This window comes from Molossus molossus, unplaced genomic scaffold (genome assembly GCF_014108415.1).
Source record: "Molossus molossus isolate mMolMol1 unplaced genomic scaffold, mMolMol1.p scaffold_m16_p_1, whole genome shotgun sequence".
NCBI lineage: Eukaryota > Metazoa > Chordata > Mammalia > Chiroptera > Molossidae > Molossus > Molossus molossus.
Window position 1 is genome coordinate 50,709,973 of NW_023425344.1, and position 22,106 is coordinate 50,732,078.

The following is a 22,106-nucleotide window of genomic DNA, read 5'->3' on the forward strand; positions in this document are numbered from 1 at the left end:
TTAATTGATAATACATTATTACAACACTTATGATCCTAGACTATCAAAATAAGGTCAATATTAACAACAAGGAAAAACAAGACAAACACAAACCTCACTTTATGAAGAAAATTTAAATAACAATGATGTACAGATAATAATACTTAGTTGTATTTTAAATATTAAACTTATATTTAGCAAAAAAGTATTTTTTTTAATACTCACCCAAGGATGCCTTTTCATTTATCTCAGATAGAGTGGGAAGGAGGGGGAGAGAGAGAGAGTGACAGAGAGAGAGAAAGAGAGAGAGAAACATCAACGTGAGAGAGACACATCAACTGGTTGCCTCCTGCACAACCCTGACCTGGGGACAAACCACAACCGAGGTACGAACCCTTGACTGGAAGCAAACCCTTGCCTCTTTGGTCTATGGGCCAATGCTCCAACCACTGAGCCGAATCAGCCTGGGCACAAAAAAGTATTTTTAAAGTTCAAAACATTCATCACTATTTTTTTTAAATATATAGACTATCATGTTTCCTATTTATTAAATTATTAACCCAAGCATCCAATCACATGAGACACATAGAGATTTAGCAAATTTTTTAGGATTTTACTCCATTAGTGGAAAGAGAGTTACTGTATTTTGAAGGTTGAACCTAAATGAAATTAGCTAATATTTACTTAGTCCAGCATTGACAAACCAAAGACTCTTGACTGTCTCTAACTATGTTTTGATTTTTTGTTTTTTAGACCTATGCCTTATATCTAATAATTTTGTATTTTCCTCTTAAAATAAAAATAATCAGCCATCAACTGTTAACCTAAGTAAAGGCTTTTAAAGTTATTCTATTAGGGTATCAATTTTAAGGATGATTTTAAAAGAAGAACAAAATGAAATTATTCTAGAAAATGTAGTCGTAACCAAAGCAGAAACCAGGAATGATCACAAGGAAACATTTCTCAGAGGATAATTTAATGGCATTACTAAAAGTGTGGGAATCCATTTAGCACCTAGATGATTAGGAAAGGGGTTATTAGCTAAGTCATTGTGTGAAACCCACTGAATCACTGGTTCTTTTGAAAAGTGATTGGCCCTTTTTTTTTCTGAAGATGGGTTTTAAAATATAAGAGATGTTCCAAGCAGCAGAGCTGAAAGATAAAAAGAACACAGACTGCATGGTTCTAGATATCTCTTCACAGGCAAAGGAGCAGGTAAGATATTAAATCTTTGCTTTCACAATGTTAAGAACCAAGCTCAGCAGCCCTACAGGCTAGCCTACCGAGGTCACCCTAGCTGCTTTGTAGGTCAGTGTCTGAAGTAGGGCAGGGTTTTCGCAGCTAGCGGACAAGACATAACATACTTCCATGGGTTGCAGTTTAATTTTATAAACTGCTCCATGAATTAGAAAAACATTGATTCAATTTCCTAATTTTAATAAATATGTAATGTTCTTAGATTACTCAATGAAAATTATTTAGTATTAAACTGCTATTGTCAGATCTTCATTGTAGTATTTTTACTATTATATGAAATAGACATTAAAATTGTTTTCATAATAAGGACCCAGGCATGGGCGGGTGGACCCACTCCTTTCTGTGTAGAACAACACAGAGCATGAGGCCATCCTGTTTACAACTCATTCAACTACCTCATGTACCACCAAATGAGTCCTTTGGTCAGGCTTAAACAACAAGCAGACAATTTTGGTTTGCCTCTCTACTCTGAGAGAAAATACTAATTTCTATTATAGGTATTATGACTATTTTATTTTAAATCTTAATATATAAGCAAATACTGTAAAATTCACCCAACTACTCTCCTGATTGAACAATACCAATTAATTTTTATCATGATTTTTATGCAGTCTTTTTAAAGCTAAATTTCCCAATTTATTTTCTAGATATTTCATCTGAAAATGAAAACTATCATTCTTTTTGGGCTACTGGGAGCCACAATATCAGCCCCGGTAAGTGATTATATGGTACCACTGCAAACCACTGTATAAAACCTTTAACACATCCTTCTTTTACCTTTTTTTTTTTTTTAGATTATCCCACAGCGCCTCTTGTCTGCAAGCAACAGCAACGAGGTTAGTTTAGCTATTTCCAACAATCTCCTCCTTTGCCCAGTGGGGAAGAGATAAAAGCCAGAAATTCAAAACCTAGTTAGGGGTAAAAAGACTCCTTGGTTCTTCAGTGCTCTTATATCTAAATGTATTTCCAATGTCCATGTTTGTTTTATATACCAGGTACTTTCCAGAATATTAGTTAGCCTTGTTTGCGTGTAAATTCCTTAAAAGCAATGAAAATATCTTGTGTATTTTTTTGTTTTAATAGCACTTAATACAGGCGTATATAGATATTTAAGAGCATAACGTGACTAACTGAACCACTGGAATGGGCTAAAGTTGTATAATCTCATACACAGCAGGAGAGAGGTAGTTAAATCTCAGTCTCTAATCCCTGTAATTTAGTGTAAAATTTAGTGAGAAAACATCCACCTCTAACAGGAAACTAAGATTAGTCAGCTCTGACTTGTGCTGTATTTGTAGCAGACATTGTTCTTAATACTTTTGCCACATCGTAATCTTGTCTTCATGTCATCTTTCCTTTCCTAGTTCCTGCTGAATCTCAACAATGCTCCGCTTCAGCCACTGCAGCTGCAGGTACCTCTACCTGACTATTATTTTAAGAATACTGTTCATTCCTTTTTATGCACTTTTTATAAGAACAAAATTTTTCTGATTCCATTTCTGAAATCTCAATTTTTAAAGTTATGAATTTGCCCCATATATTCTAATGACCATTTGTTTGAACACTAAAGTAAACATTATAATCTGATTAGCATTTATTTTTTGAGAACTTGCAACATGTGAGACAGATTCTCACAGCTATGAGGTAGTTAAATTAACTAGTTTACACAAAGTCATACTCAGCTAACTGGCCCCTGCCCCCCAAAACAGATTTGAACCCAGTCTGGCAATTGCAGAAACTATACTCTTTATAGACCTCACCTACCCCATATTTCTCATGAACATTGGGGATTTAGCATTGTTCGTGATATTTGCATAGCTCATAATGTGCCAAGATCCTTTTTTTTAAAATAATGCAGCAAAGAATATATAGAAATTGTTTACTTGCTCAGGACTGATTTTCAGTGATTTCTGAAATGAAAAAGAAAAGCAGACTTTACCCAACCTCAAATTTTGTTTCAGAGGAAGATTCACCAACCTGATGTTTCCTTTCTTTCTTTCGTGTCCTTCCAGGTCCCTTTTAACTCATGGATCCCCCCCTTCTCTGGGATTCTACAACAGCAGCAGCAAGTCCAAACTCCGGGACTCTCCCCAGCCTCTGTATCAACTCTAGACTGGGTTGCTAGACTTTTTCCAAATCAGATAACTTTCCCAGGACAGGTCAGCGTGGGCCAGGGAAACCAGCTGGGACAACTGGACCCCTCACAGCCTCAGACACCAGTGCAGACCCAACAGGGCCCTAATCAGGTAAGCCGAGCCACTTCCACCTTGTTCTGCAGAGAGATAATGTGCGTTGAATGTGAAAACAAACGTGACCAGCTTTAAAATAAGACAAGAGTTACTGAACAAGAATTCTTCCCCACAATATGTTTCTACCATCACTAGAAGTTCCTTATCTTTTCTGATTTCTAACATGAAAAATACCATTTCAACCAGCTATTGTAGCATGATAGCCACAAATCAAAAGTATTAAAACATGTTTTGGAGAATATAATTAGGGAAAAGAAGGCAATGTGCATTAATGATAATACATACAATAGGTGAGGTTTTGTTGTCATAGAAGTCTGCTGATATATCATTTGTATGACTAGATCTAAGAAAAACAGCTCTGAAAATTTAAAAAGTCAAGTAAAATTTTTTTGTTTCTTTTTTTGGCAGGAGATACCCTATGTCTTCTTTAAAATGCCTCAAGAGCAAACACAGGTAAATAGATAGGATAGCATCACTCCTGTAGAGAGATGGCTACTAATACTTGCCATTGAATGAATGCTTTCTTTTATATTTGTAGTTCTGACTCCTGTTTTAGGGCTATAAAAACCCATACACTGGTATCATTGTCTGGATACTACTATTGCTGGGCTGGTATCAGTCTGTTAATGTTGGGCTCACTTAGTAACTCCTAAAGAAAGACCAGCCAAGGAGAGTCCTCAAGACTACTGAGTTCCCAGGGCATTAACATGATGGGAATAAAGGAGCTCACCAAGCCCTAAGTTATGTCCTTTCTGCATCTAAACTCAAGAGAAATACCATGGAAGACTTTACCCAACCCTAAATTTTGTTTGAGAGGGAGATACATCAAAGTGATAAAATATGATATGATGAAGAAGAGATAAGAAACACTTGCCCACATTATTTTACAGTTACAAAGTTCGGGTCAAAATATTTTTTCAGATTCTTTTATATTTTAAATTTAACTCCATATTACAATCAAATGGTGGTGACATCTATGAAACAGGAGAATCTTAAAAATATGGATACAAGCTAGTAGAATCCTTAAAGTAATATGGAAAACTCTCTCAAGAAAATTAGGCTAATTAATTTAATAATATCCTGGGTTCAAAGAAATGAGGATATAGATAAATTATTCACCAACAGAGTGCTGAGCATTCATAAAAATGTACACCACTAGCCTCTACTGTAATCATACGTATGTAATTTTGTCCCACCCTAAAACAAAATAAAAGTTATTTCTAGACATTATCTCATCGTATGCCATAGCATTTAGAGAGTTAGATACATAACATATGGAATTACTTCATTTTAAATATTAGGATAAAACGTCTTAATGATATTAAATTTCCAGTCCTAATGAAAGTAAATAGCTGGGTTGAAATGGAATTCTTCACCCTTCTTTTAACCACTAAACCAGTGGTTCTCCACCCTGGTTTTGCATTAGACTCTCTGGTAGTAAATTTGAAAATTACAATGCCTGGACCTGACCCATATCTAATGAATCAAACCCCAGAAGTAGATCCCAAATACAATTAATTGCTAAAATGCTCAACAGGTGATTGTGATTCTTAGCCAGGATTAAGAATCACGGTACCAAATATATTTCACAAGCCAATATTATTGTTTTTAACTCTTATGTCTAATCTAGTCTTATTTAATTATGTAAGAGAATAAAACAGCATATAAAACTCTATGTATATATTATGATCCCCATTTTTGGTAAACATATGCACGTATAGACACACAGACATATAATGTGGATGGTGAAGTTGCAGGTGATTTTATTTGTTCCTCGTCTCTGGATTTTCAAAATATCCTAAGATGCATATGGATTGTTTTAATAAAATTTCAGTTATTAAGAGCAATATGTTCTTGACACTGTATTCATTATAGTAGAACTACTCATACCATGTCCTGCAGAAAGATGATTCTCAACAAATATAAGGGAAATGTTACATAGGCTATCCTCTTCTTAGATATTTGCAAAGTCATTTGTTTATAAAGCCCAAGGTGCACTTTAAAAAAAAAAAAGTCTGTTATTTAGTTGAACACTCTACTCCCTAAATGAATTTGACCAAGCAACCTTGAAACAAAGGCTAGTCTGTATCATGTGCAATACAAGTTGTTTCTAAGTTTGGGAAGAAAAGTTTTATGTATTCTTTTGTTCATAAAATTGCCAGATGTAAATCAGCTTTAAAGTAATATTGACATATAAGATTGGGGGGGGGGGCAGCTATGCCGATTCAAAGGAAGCTCTTATGTGCATTTCTGTTTACCAATAGATGCTTCAGTACTATCCAGTTTACATGCTCCTGCCCTGGGAACAGCCTCAGCAAACGGTCACGGAGTCACCTCCACACACAGGACAGCAGCAATTTGAGGAGCAGGTACTGCAAGTGTTTGATTTTAATCTGACTAGTTCCATCTGAGAAAAGAGAAGATAAGGTACATTTTTAGAGAAAAGAGTATCTGAGTATATTTAGTGCAGAAACTCAACAGCTTGAACTGATGGTCAGAAAAAATATATAGTGCTTTCTTCTACTGTATCACTAATTTGGGAATGTTCTAAGACTGGATTTTAAAAGAATACAATCAGTTACTGAACTTAATAAAATCAGAGGCTAAAATCTAAATCATCTTGGAAAATGAAGTTTTCTAACTTTAAAAAAATCTGCCAGCATCCCTCTTTTCATATATGCATGTGGTTATTATTTAAAATAAAATACAGTGATACCTCGGTTCTCGAACGCCTCGGTTTTCGACCAAATCGGTATTCGACCAGGAGATTCGAGAAACTTTTGTCTCGGAATCCGAACAAATATTTGGAACTCGAACTTCCGAGATGAGCCGAGTTGAGCCGAATGGCGTTCATTCGGCCCAGCGCGCCTTGCTCGCGTCATCAGTGTGAGTGCAGAGAGAGAGTCACGCTTTGTGGAGAGAGTCACGCTTTACACTGAATTTAACCCTTAGACATACTGTACACTTTTATTTCTTGTTGAGACTTATGTTTTTCTACATATTATATACAAATTAGGCCAGTAAATAGGCATTTTCTGGGGCTTGGAACGAATTAATCCAGTTTCCATTATTTCCTATTGGGTTTCATTGCTTCGGTTCTCGAACAATTTGGTTCTCGACCGTCCTCCTGGAACGAATTATGTTCGAGAACCGAGGTATCACTGTATAAAGTCCTGGCCAGCTTGGCTCAGCAATTAGAGCATCAGCCCGCAGACCAGAGAGACCTGGGTTCGGTTCCTGCTAAGGGCACGTACCTCAGTTACAATTTGTCCCTGGCCCCGGTTGGGGTTGTGTGAGTGGCAGTCAGTTGATATTTCTCACATCAGTGCTTCTCTCTCTCTCTTCCTCCCTCTCGCTCTATCTGAAGATGAATGCAAAAAAAGTGTCCTCGGGTGAGGATAAATAAATAAATACATAAAGTATAAAAATAGCTACCTTGGCCTGGCCAGTGTGGCTTAGTGGTTGAGGGTCAACCCATGCACCAAGAGGTCACTGGTTCAGTTCCCGGTCAGGGTACATGCTCAGATTGTGTGCCAAATCCCCAGTGGGGGGCATACAGAAGGCAGACAATCAGTGTTCTCTCTCATCAATGTTTCTATCTCCCTCTCCCTTCCTCTCTCTTTAAAATCAATTAAAAAAAATAGTTACCATGATAAAAGCTACCTATGACCACCATATCTTGAGATAAAATTAAATAAAATTACATTAAGTTTTTTGGATCTGCAATAAATTTTCAGAATTCTAATATAAATTCAGGTAGCTAATAATAACTAGATGTCTTTTAGTTAGATTGGGAAAAAAATTAATAGTTTATCATTACTCTAAAACTTACCATACCAAATTAGAGAAAACTAAAAATTATGCTTTCAATGACTGGTAGTAGTAATTCCAATTGTCATAGTAAATTAGAGAAAGAAAAAGCTTTAACCTAGAAATCATATGATGTTAAAATGATGCTTCGTCATTTAACAATTTTTGCTACCTAGAACATATGGACATTAAAAAATGTCAAGGTGGTTGAGCATCATTCTCTGTTTGGTTCCTGGTCAGGGCACATGCCCAGTTTGTGGGCTCAATCCCCAGTTGGGTACATGCAAGGGGCAGCCAATCGATTTTTCTATCTCACATCAATGTTTCTCTCTCTCTCTTCTTTCCTCTCTCTCTCTCAAACAAAATCAATAAAACATATTTAAATATATGTATAATTTTATGTAATCAATTATCACAAATTATGAAAAAATCATCATAATCTAATGCATTTTTTCAAAAATCTGACAGATGCCATTCTATACTCAGTTTGGATATATCCCACAACAAGTTGAACCTGTAAGTAAATGTATACCTTTTCATGTTAAAAAAAAAAACCAACTAATTTTTGAAAATACTTGTTTCAGAACTTATTAAATCTACCGGTGCCTTTCAGCCAAAAACCATCAGGAACACATTCCTAATTGAACAAAGTTAGATTTATCTACTCATTGTCATAAGGGCAGACATACACCATAGAGGACTGTGGGGTGTCTTAACAGGAAAGTATTGAAATGACTTCTTATAGGATCAGGTGATTTTGGGGAGAGTTCACAGAATGATGGTTCACCCTGGCTCTGTGATTAGGTAACAATGATTCTTACCTAAAAGGTAAGAACAATGGAGCAAGGCAAGCCTGTGTTTGGTAAAGAAGAAAGAGTTACTTAGATCAGCCACGATATGACGATGCCTGGTTATTTTCATGGCTCACACTGTGATCTTGCTTTAGACAAGATTACAAGGTGGTCTTACATTGTCCCACTTCACTGTGCTCAGAGGCTAACTTGTCTAATGTTGGTGCTTGGTAGGATTTTTAATGTTCAACAGAACAGCAGGGCCGAGCAGAAGATGACAGGCAAGAAGCTCCTGAGAACATACGCAGAGCTATGGTGGTCAGGCCAGGTTCTCTGTGTCGGGAGCTGCTTTTCTCTTTCTCATACCTAAATGATTATTTTTGTTTTTAAGAAACTAATTTAAGAAGTTGGGAAGTATTTAACTGCCTTGGATGCAAAACAATATACCTTAGAGATTAGTAACTTGGACTTATATAAACTTTTCCATTTTTCAGGTCATACCAGGAGGACAGCAGAAACTAGCCTTTGATACCTTCATGGGCACAGCTCCCGAAACTGCTGCGATGGTAAGATCCCTTACCACACTTCGCTAGCTACCAGAAATCATCAACTGGCAACCTACAGAGTCCTGCACTATTGCTCAGTTTGATGAAAACTTTCATATTATTATTCCATCAACACTTATTGCATCTTTGGCCAGTCAAGATTCAATTTACTGAGTTCATCAAATATTTATTGAGGGGCTACTATATGTCAGATACTCTCCTAAGTACACTCATTTAAAATCAGGTATTAAGAGACATGCACATCTGCAAAGTCTTTCTAAAGGATAGACTATAACCTAGAAAATATTAAAAGCATTTACTTCTTAAATGAATTCTTGCCTTGCATCTCAGTTCTGTTGCTTTATATTCTTCCCAATTTGACCTTGTACTTGAATCTGAAACCATTTTGTTTTCTTTCTCATTCTCTATAGCCAGCAGGAGGAGTGACACCGTATTTATCCAAAAAAATGATAAACTTTAGGCATGCCAGTGGAGGAATGTTCATTCCTTCAACTTCACAAAAACCCAGCACAACAAATGTTTTTGCTCCTGCTATAGACCCAACTATTACCCCAGAGCTCATGGAAGATAAGGTAGAGTAATCAAAGATTCATTTTATGTAAGAAATTGTTGTCTAATGGAAAAATATAAAGGTAGTACTTAATTTATAGGACTTAGTTATGAAAACAATGAGTTAATGGTACTGTTGCATATATGGCCTTGGCCTTGAATGAGAAGGCCTATAACTACTTACTAACAATTAATCAGATTATAATTTAATGTTGATTTATAACTTCTTATGAATGTCCTTTTTCTCACTAGGCCAAGACTGGTAGCCTAAAGGAACCATAAGACATCCTAGTTATGCAGTTTTGGGTAGGTATTTGCTAAGAGGCGTGCATTAAGTACCATGATATATCCTGACTTAAAAGAGAGAGAAAAAAAAATAAAGAGGAGAACAAATAAAGAAGTCTTACCAAAAAGAAAGTTGGTACTTATATATTCCTACAAAGTTACTAATAGTTATAGGACTTAAGCAATTTCTTAAAAATAAAATAATTTTTGAGAATTATGTCTGTCTATATCATAAATGTAGTATAAACTCTGAAAACACACATATTAAATATACTAGGTCCATATAAAAGTCATTCTACACAGTATTTACAAAGTCAGTTCTCCCAAATCAGCGCTTCACTTTGCAAGCTACAAGCTGTAATAATATCAACCAATCTGTATTAGAGTGGAATAAAATAAAGACTCAAAGTGATGAAAAAAAAAAACAAAAAAACTGCACAATCACCTGGAAATTTAAAATACCTTGGTTTTTATGTCAAACATAACCTTAACTAATTACCCGTCCTAATGGGCCTGGTTGGTTGTGAGGCTAGTGGGTAGAGGCTGGCATGGTGTCAAGAAGCAAAAACACACTAAAAAGCAAACAGCGTGGCCTAAAGGGCAAGCCAAAAGACACGGCGTTTTGAAATCCCTTCCTGCTGCCTATAGGTCTCTCCTGATTCTCCTCCTGTGAAAATGAACACTCAGCATTCTTCAGATGAAAAAATGAAGTCTATAAAAATACAACTAGAGATAGACAGTCAGTGCTTTTTTAGAAATGTTTCTTTTGTAATGTAAAGTTTTGTACAATGCAAGTTAATTTAACTTAATCAGAAATATGAAAGGGATTTCAGTATAGTGTGAACTTCACATGGCATTGATGCCGGAAAAAGTACAATTTTCCCTTTCTTTATTAAGCAATTGAGAAAATATGTAAGAAATTTTACACAGAACAGTCTAATGGTACTAAAATGTTCTTCTATTTGTTTTTCAGAGAAAAAGACATGGCAATGCCTTGGATATCATTTTAGGCTATTTGCTTCCTTCCTGCTAATATCATTTCTTTGAAATATACAAAATATCTTGGCTCTTCTTCTGAATTTCTTTTTACTCATAGTTTTGCACTCCTTAGATAAGTCATAGAAAAATAATACAATTATTTAGTAAGTCCTGTCTTTACAAAATTATATTTCTTTTCAAATATCTTATCAATGCATAATCTGTAAGGTAACAATGAGAATACAGCTAATATCACTGAATCAACTGAATAATTGCATTAATAAAGGATGGTTCTGAAAAATGGTGTCGTTGATGAGAATAAAGATATACTGTCATTGGATTTCTGAGTGTGGTGATGAGGGCTGATGAACTAAAGTCTGTATGTAATTTTGGCATATCTATTATTTCTCCCCAGGCCCATTCAGCTAGATTCCTTTTTATACACTCTCCATTAAAGTCAAAATTGTTTGGTGACAGATATCATGAAGTACATATTCCCAATATGTCACAGCTACAGAGAGAGAGATGGCTGTCCTGACCCAAAAGGATGCATTCCCCAGGAAGATTTATACTGTTTTGGGGATACAGTATTTTGTACATAATAGAGCATAGACTTTAGATTCACTAGATCTGGCTTTCATTCTGGTTTTGAACCTTCAGCAAGTCATTTATCCTGTCTGAGTCTCAGATTTTTCAGATGTAAAACAGAGATAACCATACCTACCATTTAGAATTTCTAAAAGGACTACATGCAAGAACACCTGTAACAAACTTGACTCATACACAATCCACAGAAACTTAAATTTTTCTCTTTTCACTTGTAACTATGGAAGTACTTTTTTACTTACTTTCTCAGCTTTGGACCTTTAGCTAAAATTCTGAGAAAACAGAAAAATTGACTTTCCATAGTTGTATATAGATGTGCTTTGATATTATGAGTACATGTATAAAAAAAGAAAAATGAATGAATGATTAAATGGATGAATATGTGTTAGGTGGTTTAAAACAAATTTGGTTAGTATTTTAGGCTTTAAAGTTTACCACAATTCATAGTCATACCTTTTCCAATATTTAGTAATGTTATGACTGTGGAATTTCCCACTTACCTATGAAAGAGTAATTTACTAATTACTTATTCTATTTTCATCTTATACTTGATACATTTCCCCTAAATTGGTGAGCTGAATGAATATAATTTTGGTTAATTAACTGACCTTTTAATATTGGACATGGCATAGGAAGTCAAATACCACAAGTATTTAGCACTTAGGAACATTATGTCTCAAAATTCCGAGTTCACAAGGTCATGGGAAAAAATTGCATGGGGTAATTCATGCCAAGTGTTTGGAATACGTCCTGGAGCCCAGCAAGTATTCAACGTTTCTTTCTGAGGGGAGGAAAGTGGGCAGAGAGAGACTACAGATGAGAGGTGAGGCCTAGCTAGTTCTGCTCCAGGGTACAGTGAATGGAAGCAGAACTTAGGGAAAACTGCAAAACTCCAAGCACCTACTACCATCAAGTCAAGAGAGTTTGCAATATTAGGGGTAATAATAAATACTTTTAAAAATATGGGGATTATATAAATACAATATTAACATATAAAACCATAAAATAGATAAGTACTACATAAAAATGCAATGGCAAACATTGAGAAGTTACTTCAAGAATAAATATTTGGGTAAAATATTAATATTTAACTCAGCACACTAGAGTTATTTATTCCAGGCAATATGAGCAGGACCTTTTGATAGTGGACAGTTTTGAGATATAATTTAATGACAACTTACAAATAAATTCTCCAATCTCTGTTCAGGATCCAGATCTATTTCAGGAAGATGTTAAGTCTAAATGTATTCTTGAGCCACAACCTGAATACTATAATTACTATCAGTGAAATATCCTATATTTTCAAAATATTTTATAAAAGAGCTTTAAATTCCTTTTTGTTGCTAAAGTTAAGACAAGGGTGTATAGTTTGTGAGAATACCACCAGAGTACCTGTAAATAACTGTTTCGTTTGTTAATTTTAACCCTGGCATCCCAATCTCCCATCCCAGGTAGTGAAAGAAAGATGAAGTTTTAAAAGGAGTTGAATTTTGAACAGGGTTAACCAGAAAAATTTGATGTAGAATAATTTCTCTGAAATCTGCTTTGCTTAGATCTGGTAATCCACAACACAGAGGTGGGCAAAAGTAGGTTTATAGTTATGAGTACATGAAAGAGTTTATTCCTGTATTATTATTTATTTATTATTATATCATTAACCTACTTTCTCCCATCTCTATATAGCATCAAAACTTCCTCTCCCAATCTTCTCCATGGGGTGCTTGCTATCTAAATGAATTATAACAGCATTAGTTCAAGATTGAAATATAGAATCCATGTATGATCTCACCGCCAACATTACATCCATATGCAATCTATTACCATAGTCCAGTAGCACTTTTAAATGCATAGACTTTGTGTGCAGTTTGGGGTGTGTGTGTGTGTGTGTGTGTGTGTGTGTGTGTGTGTGTGTAATAGTGGATCACATTGATCTTGTAGAGGCTTTTGATTTTACTTATTCATATACTTATTTCACTTTTATCCTTGGTGCTAGGGCAAAATTAAGTCCTATCAAAATTGTCCTTGCCTGTGAGGTTGCCTTCTGGCTTGTGGTGTTTATCAAGCTCCTCTATTCGGTGGGAATCTAATTCCTACTCTGTCTCCACAGCAGTAGGAAGTTGCTGAAATCTCTACTCTGCTATTTTTTTCCAGCCATTGTTTTTCCCTGGGATTCTTGATATTTTGCTTTACAAGTGCCTATTTCAGGGGTCAGCCAAGGATTTGGGAAGAGTTTATACACAGATTTTGAGGTTCCCATTTCAGAATTTCCCTCCACTGTGAGATGTTCCTCCTCTGGCTTCTCCATGCTCCCTACTTCGATGTCTCAGAAGCTGTTACTTTCTTGTTGAGGTCTAGTTGCCCACACACCTTGCAGATGTGGAGTGCATGTAAAAGAAAAGTGATATAAATACAGGTTTCACCTTGGCCGGTTTGGCTCAGCGTTTAGAGCATCAGCCCATGGACCAGAAAGTGTCAGGTTGGTTCCCACTAAGGGTATGTACCTTGGTTGCATTTCGTCCCCAGCCCCAGTTGAGGTCTTGTGGGTGGCAACCACTCAATATGTCTCTCTCACATTGATGCTTCTCTCTCTTTCTCCCTCTCTCCCTCCTGCTCTATCTGAAGATAAATGCAAAAATGTCCTTGGGTGAGGAATATATATATATATATATATATATATATATATATATATATATATATTCTATTGCAAGAGAGTCTAATCTCCTTAAGTTTCTACTTGCATTGGGTCACTCTCAATGTATTTCAACTATGTGTTGTGTTTTCCCACATTATGCCCAGAGCTTATAATTGTTATTAGCAGGAGGTTTAGTTCCATAAAAACGTTTCTCACCCTTACAGAAGCTGGAAGTCTATATTCTGAAGATTTTCTCTCAAAATAATGTTTTGAATCTTTTTATCTTTATCTTCACTGTCTCTCCTGAGGACCATGCTCATCTTTTCTGAGGATTATTATATAACCACCTTCATATTTTTTCTCCCTGATAGAGTGTTAATCCCCTGCTTAAAACCATGAAACACCATCCACTGGTTTCTTCTTAAATTCCAAGCTCCTTTAATTGGCTTAAAAGATTCATATTACTTGGTCATGCTGATACATTTGCCATAAACCCCCCAATCATTACATTCCAGCCAAAGTAAACTCCTTTACATTTCATAGAATATGCCATGAATTCCTGATACTTAAAATTTCACACTGTGTTCCCTCTGCCTGGAACATTATTCCTCCTCATTTTCATCTTACCAATATCATACCAATTCTTAGATCTTTACTTTTTCTGGTATATATTCTCATAGACCATTTATATTAGGCTGGGATACCTGTTCTGTATTTCTATTATTCCACTTACAAATGCTATTATTACTTTTGTTACTTTGTCTGAGAAGTTGTAAGCTCTAGGAAAGCACGGACAGCTTCTTCTCTGATCAGCATTTTACAGAGATTTGCATAGCACTTGATCTCTAGTTAAAGCACATAAATTCTTAACACAATAGTAAATTAATGAGTAAAACCTACTTTGAATACAACCTGATTCTATCCATCAATAATTGTATAACTTAAACAGCAAGGGCCAACTGCTGAGCAGCTCTGTTTACTAGTTCTCCCCAAATTATAAGACATAAAATTCTTCCAAAAGGCTTTGACTATCACGGTAAACTCTATTAAAATTGTATATATTTGATATATCTTGAAAACAAACAATTTTTAATGTTTGTCTTCTAAGGTGTTCAATTATTATAAAAATATTTCTGTGGCTGGTCCAAAACTTCACTTATCCAAACCCAAGTGTATTCTCTTTTTGCATATATAGTCCTTATTTCAAATATATAAGATCAAAAGACTATCTTTGTTATATATTGTAGCCTTTGGTCCAAATGGGTTGGAATGTAACCCTTTTTTAAATAAAAAACTTTCAAGATAGCAGATAATGTAACGAAAATCTCTACAGCCCCTTTGTGATTTACTAAGCAGATTTCCCCTAATTAATTTCATGTTACTTGTGCTGGTGTTAGGAACTAAGTAATTCTGCATTTTAGTTTACTAGATTTTTGAGCTTAGATAACTAACTTTCTAAACCAAATTTTCTTCTTCTGTAAAATAGGGATAACTGCATAAGCTTATCCCATAGGGCTATTATGAATATATATAATGTATTTCATGTAAAACATTCATCAGCTTCTAGTACATAAGCATTTTGACAATGTTACCTTAAATAATGTAAAGCTAATAGGATCCTTTAGGATTTAGTATAATTAGAATCTTTATTAAATATAGAAAGCTTCTTATATTTTGATAATTCAAAGTGGACCATGAACGTGGAGAAGATCAGATGCATACATGAAGGAGACCCACAGTTCAAGTTCAAGACCTTTGATTTTCACACTGCCATATAGAAAACATCATTTTTATTTAAATTGTCAAAGCTATGAGGCAAACAAGGGAAAATGTTGTTATTGTTATTGCTCAATTGGGTTGTTACAAAAGGTTTAGAGATTCATCCAAATTAAGTAAGTGGAGGAGAATGATTCAGATCCTGGACACAGGACTCTGCAGGCCATCTTGGTCTCTGCCTGCAGACCAGACATCGGGGGAAGCGTCTGCTCGGAAGGAACCACAGGACGTGTCGAAAGCTCTGGGTAACACAGACTGATAGCAGTCCTGTAAAACATGTCTTACGTCAAAATAGTAGGTTCTATTCAAATATTTTAGAAACAATGTAAAGTGTATAGGAGAAAGTCATTCATATTTTAAGGTTTGTATTTACCATTTTTAGTTGGAAGTTGAGAAAAGAAAGGATATATTTTGCAGAGGGAAGGGGCATTTTGAAATGGGCTACATAAGCTATTTATAATATACATTAAAATATGGCAATTTCCATCAGTTGAGTCATATAAAAATATCAAATTATTAATAGAATTTAGTATAAAATCTAAATTATTTTTTAAAGTATGTCTCCTGAGTGTGGGAATAGTTAATAAACAGAGCTTCTCAGCTGTTGGCCTTTGGGCTTTAAGATAGGGCACCAGGAAATATCCAAAGAAATTTTGAAGAGCATAAGCTTTTTAACTCAATAGGTATTTATTAAGCACATACTTGGTGCCAGTGTAAGCCAGGCTCATTCCAGGGAATGCTACAGTGGACACGGGCTGTCTGTCCATGTCTCCGGCACTTGCTGGTGCTGACTCTGGGTGTGAGAACTCTATGACCATTTTCCTTTTTAACTGCTGGGGGTCAAGTGTGCTGGGGAGATTGAGAAATTGACAAACACTTAGATTCTACAATGTGGCCACAGAGGATTCCAGTTCTTTTTCAGGAAGCCACAGTCACTAAGGTCACTTCTAGTTGAATATATAACATTTATACTGGCTTCTAAGAGAATGCAGAGATTTGTCTGCACCCACTCTCTTAGAGGAAAGAAGGCACAAACTTCTTAAAATAAAAATTTCTCTTTAGTATTGACATGTATGCAAATCTATTACAGTTTAGATTATATTTCATGGTTTTCAATTCACACACACACACACACACACACACACACGTGAGTGCCCAAAGAATGTATATATATTGAATTTGTACAAACTATGTCAGCCACAAACTATGGAACAAGGCATTCCTGCTCACTTATTGAAGTAATAGCCAGCTAATCCACTTCTAAGGCTTCCCATGTGTGGCTTAAATGTGCATTTCCCTACCACTAATTCTAATGCTTTCATGAGAATAGGACTGTGGGTTTTCTTCTTCTTCCTTCTTTCTTCTTTTTTCCCCTCTAATTGCTAAACCCGTTCCCATAGGTAGTCTCATCCCTGTTTACCACCCAGTCTGAGAGTCTTATAGAAAGGGTACAGAGAGGTCATCTAACAAATCAATTGGCTACACAAAAATCCCCTCAGCAATACCTCGTCCTGTGGTCACTCAATCTCCCCTTGAATATCTGCAGAGACAGGTGTTTTTAACTTTTAAAAAGTTTTCCCTTACAGATTATTTTTAATATCTTGATATACTAATTTTCACTTCTGCAATCTGCATGCCTAAATATAAACACAAGCCCTTTTTCATGTGATAGTCTGTCCAGCTTCTGAAGGCCACTCACAATCTCTTTCTGGGCTCAGCATTGTGGTTGCTGTTCCTTGGCTTACCCTTGCACTTTGAAGGACAACCAGGTGCTGGATACTCACAGAGGGGGTTTCTGTTCATTAGGGTCTAGCCATATAAATTAAGATTAACACAGGAAAGTAACAACAGCTTAATTCAGCCAGAATGACAGTCTATGCGTCAGCGCTGGGGATTGTGTGGAGGGCGAAGTTAAATCACCAACCAGAAAGGATGATTCCTCTTTCCTGATACCACTTGGTGTCAAACTCCCCCATGTACATTCGGGTTTAACTAACACATTAGTAAACTCCTATATGGTTCCAATTACTAGGTGAGGTGCTTTCATATACCCTTATATTATTTGAGAAACCTAATTATCTGAGGAACCCTGAGCATATGTGGCAGGAAGAGGTCTGATTTACTCAAAGCTTCAGCTTTGAAGCTTATAAAACTATCATTTATAAAGGCAGACATCATGATGAGTGCTTTTATGCATTTCATTCCACTTAATGCCCAATTCCAGAGATAATTATCTTTATCTTCACTTTAAAGATTGAAAAAACAGAGACTCAAAGAGTCTGACTTGCCTGCTTACTGCTAATAAAGAAAAAGTTCTGAAGATCTAAGTACAGATCCATCAGATCTGGCTCTTTCTTTCACTTAGCTTGGCAGTATCCACGCTGACCCCCCCATTATTCCTACTGCCTCATAAGAGTTGGACTTTCAATAACAGGGTAACCAAGAGTTATGCAATCCTCTAGCTTAATCAGGACTACCGGTGGGCCAACACAAATAGGAAGCAAAATACAAAAGAAAAAATGTCTCAATCAAAAGACAAATATTGTGTGATCTTGCTTATATGTGAAATCTTTTTTAAAAAATCATAGAAATGGAGAATAGATTGGTGGATTGGTGGTTGCCAGGGGCTAGAGAGAGCGGGTAAAGGGTGAAGGTGGTCCAAGAGTACAAACTTCCAGTTATAAAACGAATAAATTCTGTGCACCTAATGTATAGTAGCACTGTGACTATAGTTAACATTACTGTATTGTATACTTGAATGTTGCTGAGAGTTAGATCTTTAGTGTTCTCATCACACATACACAAAAAGGTAACTATCTGAAGTAATGGATGTGCTAACCAACCTTATTGTGGTAATCATTTCACAATATATACATGTAACAAACCACTGCAGTGTACACTTAAACTTGCCCAATGTTAAATGTTAAATAAATCTCAGTAAAGCTGGGAAAAGATTATGGATTTAAAAAGTTTAATATATGAAACTACAAAAACTAAACTGTGAAATCCCTGTTTCAGTCGTGTGTGTGTGTGTATACTCAGTTATGGCATATAATGTATTTTTAAACTGTGAGTTGTACTTTTTAAAAAGGTTTAAGTCTTGAAAGTCACTTTAGAAGACTATGAGAAAGATGAATTGGAGAGGGAAAATATTGGAAACAGTGAATCTAATTAAGAGGCTATTCTTATAGTCCAGAAAAGAATGAGGGACTAAATGAAGAAAATAGCAATAAGGATGGGAGAGAATGATTCCAGGAATATGCAGGAAGGGAAAAATTAATTACCAACAGATGCCAAAAGGAAGGGACAAGGAAAATACAGGGTAAGCCTCAGATTTCTGACTGGATGAGTAAGTATTGATGACCATCAGCAGTAGGATTAAATAAAAGTAAGGAGCAGGTGTGGAGTGAAAAATAACAAGCTCAGTTTCAGTGATAGCCATCAGACATCTCACTGGAATATGCAGTTGGATAAAGACTTCAAGCTGAAGACAGTTGGGAAGTCAGAAGTAGATGTTATTATTCAGACCAAATATAAACTAAAAAGATAAGAGGTTATATGCAACAAACTAAGAAAATAGAGTCCACAAAGACTTAAGATAGCTATCAGAAAAGTTGAGAAACAAGAGAGAGATATTTTAAGAAGCCAAGGAAAAGAAAAATAAGTGTCCAGATGGGAGCAGTCACCACTATTAAATGCCAAGAATCAGAAAAGCATTTATGGTTTTCACAATTAAGTGGTAATAGGCAGCTTTTATTTATTTTACTTTTTTTTCTTTTATTGATTTTAGAGGGAAAGGAAGTGAGAGGGAGAGAGAGGTAGAAACATCAATGAGAGAGAACATCAATTGGCCGCCTCCTGCATGCCCCACCCCCCCGGGAGATCAGGCCCACAATCTAGGCGTGTGTCCTGACCAGGAATCAAATCGGCTACTTATTGGTGCATGGGTCGATGCTCAACCACTGAGCCACACCAGCTGAACATGGTTAGCTTCTGTTAGAACAACTTCAGATAAGTGGAAGAAACTGAAACACAGGTTGTAAGATATGGAAGTGAATAGTATGTTATTCACACACAAACACACATACACACATTCACACACACACTTATTATTCCTAGTCCTGGGGAAATCTCCCTAACCCTAGATTGGTCAAAATGAAAATTGATTCAACATAATACTAGGTTTACTAAATTGGGTTTCCAATTGAAGCAGTTTTCCTTAAGTCAGTGAGATAAGATTGCATTTTTAGTTACAAAGATAGTTTGTGTCTCTGTGTTTGCACTGATTTTTCTAGGCTGCTATAGGAACAATATAAAGGACTAATGAATAATGTGGGTTTTAGAACCAAACTGCAGGTGTTTCATACCATATCTGCAAGAGTACTAACTAGGATACCTTAGACCCATTATGAGAAGCTCTACTTCTCAGTCTCTTTATCTGTAAAATGTGGTGATGTTGATAATAGCACTTTGCTCTGAGGGTTGGTTGTTTTAAGAATTAAATAATGCAATATAATAGTATTATATAATATTTTATTATAATAAAATAATAAGTGCTTAGGTTTGTGCTTGAGCATTCAAAGTCCTCAAAAAATGTAAGCTATTTTATTTTTTCTTTCGCGCGCTCTTGAAAACTAATCCCAAGAAAGGATATGAAGGGACATTGATGCATCACTGCAATTTGGATCATATAAACTCTGCTGAAATAGAAATTGATCTCAAGGATCCAATATGCTTGAGGGTTCTCAGATAGTAAAAAGTTAAGTTTTATGACTTTACTATTGCACTTACAGTATTGCACACAAATTTAAGGTGATTCTTAAATTTTTTGAGGCTCTAGTTTGTAGTCCTACAGTTGATGGTTATACCCTTTCTGTTAACTAAGCCTTTGACTGAAAAGTAGACTATAGTGTTTCATAAGGTAACCACAAAGCTTTGATGCTCCCAAATAGAGTCCATTGCTCTGAGAAGCACTAACCCTGCTGGCTAAAACCTGAAAGGAGATTCATGCAAAATATTTTCATCCCATCTTTAACATTTTTCAAGATTCTTTGTTTTCTTAAAATTACGACACTACCAAAAAAATGCTTTCTAGTAGATTATATCAATACCAATAGGATACTTAGAAAATATATTTTTAATTAGGGAAGCTAAAGAAAAAATTTTAAATAAGAGCAAAGGCAACATTATGTGAAGTGACAAACTTGAATATACACCCAATTTCAAAAACAAAACAAAAAAAACACAAATAGATGTATTTGGTAGTCACTCAGCCAAAGTTTCAATGAAACTGTAAATATCAGTTATTCCCCAATTTCAACACATTATGATGGTTGATGATTCAACTGAGTCATAACTGATCCCAGGGAGAGGCCTTCAAGCCACAGACTTCATTCCACTTACATCTTAGCGTATAAAATCACTGTAATATTTCAGGGCCAGTCATTCCCCATTTCCTACAGCTGCATCCTAGAGAAGAAGCTGACTGGGAAGTCTGAGGTAAGAAAAGTCTTAAATACCATTGTCCACTAAGATGTATAATAAGTCATATAGAAAAAGACAGAGATAGCCTGGCTGGTGTGGCTCGGTGGTTGAGCATTGTCCCATGGACTGAGGGGACCCAGTTCTATTCCCGGTCAGGGCACATGCCTGGGTTGGGGCTGGATCCCCAGTAGGGGCATGTAGGAGGCAGCCGATTGATGTTTCTTTCTCACATCGATGTTTCTATCTCTCTTTCCCTTCCTCTCTTTCTAAAAAATTAATGAAAACTTTTTTTTAAGTTAGAAAAAGATAGAGATATATAGACATATCCTATAAACTGTCAAAAGTAAAATTATTGATACTGTCATGTAATGGTTGCTTGCGAATTTGTACGCTAAGTAATTAGACAACCGTTTGGAAAAAAAACTTGTTCTTAAAATTTTCACTCAGCCATAGTAAGTGCATATTTTAGAATGACCACAAACAAATCCTTCTGGAGGTGGAGGGCGGGCTGGGTGACACCCTGAGATGGCTAAAGTATGAGGCTCATCATTTTGGATTTTATGGGTCTCAACTCAGCAACAAAGGGAACACGCAATACCAGATACTCTCTAAAGTGTGAGCAACTGCCACTTTATTGGTAGCCTCCTAATTCACTTTTAGAATTTGCTGTATAGAGAAATTCCACCCTATAACGTAGCATGCTGACTTTAATATACAAATTACTTGTGTTTTCTTATACATTCTTGAATAAAATTGATGCTCTCGGAAGATGCATCTAATTTTTTCAGAGACATAGATCCATATACTGTTATGGGGGCCGCAGGTTGAGAAGTAGAAAAATAAAATGTGGTAGTTGGTAATTATGCTATGTCCTGACTACAGGACATGATCTGGAAGATTGTGATGTGGTTTATTTACTCTTTGCTTAATGTGGTTATAAATAATTCTTGAAACCTTTAATATCTTCCTATTGTAATTGCTCAGCTTGACTTCTATCTTCTCTAAAATTGTCTTCTGAATTTGTCTCTTTTATCTTCTATATGCTCTCAATATTTTGTGATTTCTATATATAGTATTTATTATACATTATATTACATTATAAAAATATCTGTATCTATCTTTCCTTACCAGCTGCCAGATGGCA

At 35.7% G+C, this 22,106-nt stretch overlaps 1 protein-coding gene across 1 annotated transcript; it reads left to right on the plus strand.

Annotated features, from left to right (window-relative positions):
* The first annotated feature begins 1,898 nt into the window (after nt 1-1,898).
* Nucleotides 1,899-9,483, plus strand: ODAM (odontogenic, ameloblast associated). Its single transcript, XM_036254495.1, has 10 exons — nt 1,899-1,949; nt 2,031-2,072; nt 2,601-2,648; nt 3,249-3,482; nt 3,894-3,938; nt 5,750-5,854; nt 7,764-7,811; nt 8,581-8,652; nt 9,063-9,224; nt 9,454-9,483. The coding sequence occupies exons 1-10, from the start codon at nt 1,899-1,901 to the stop codon at nt 9,481-9,483; spliced, it is 837 nt and encodes a 278-aa protein (XP_036110388.1).
* Nucleotides 9,484-22,106: the final 12,623 nt, after the last annotated feature.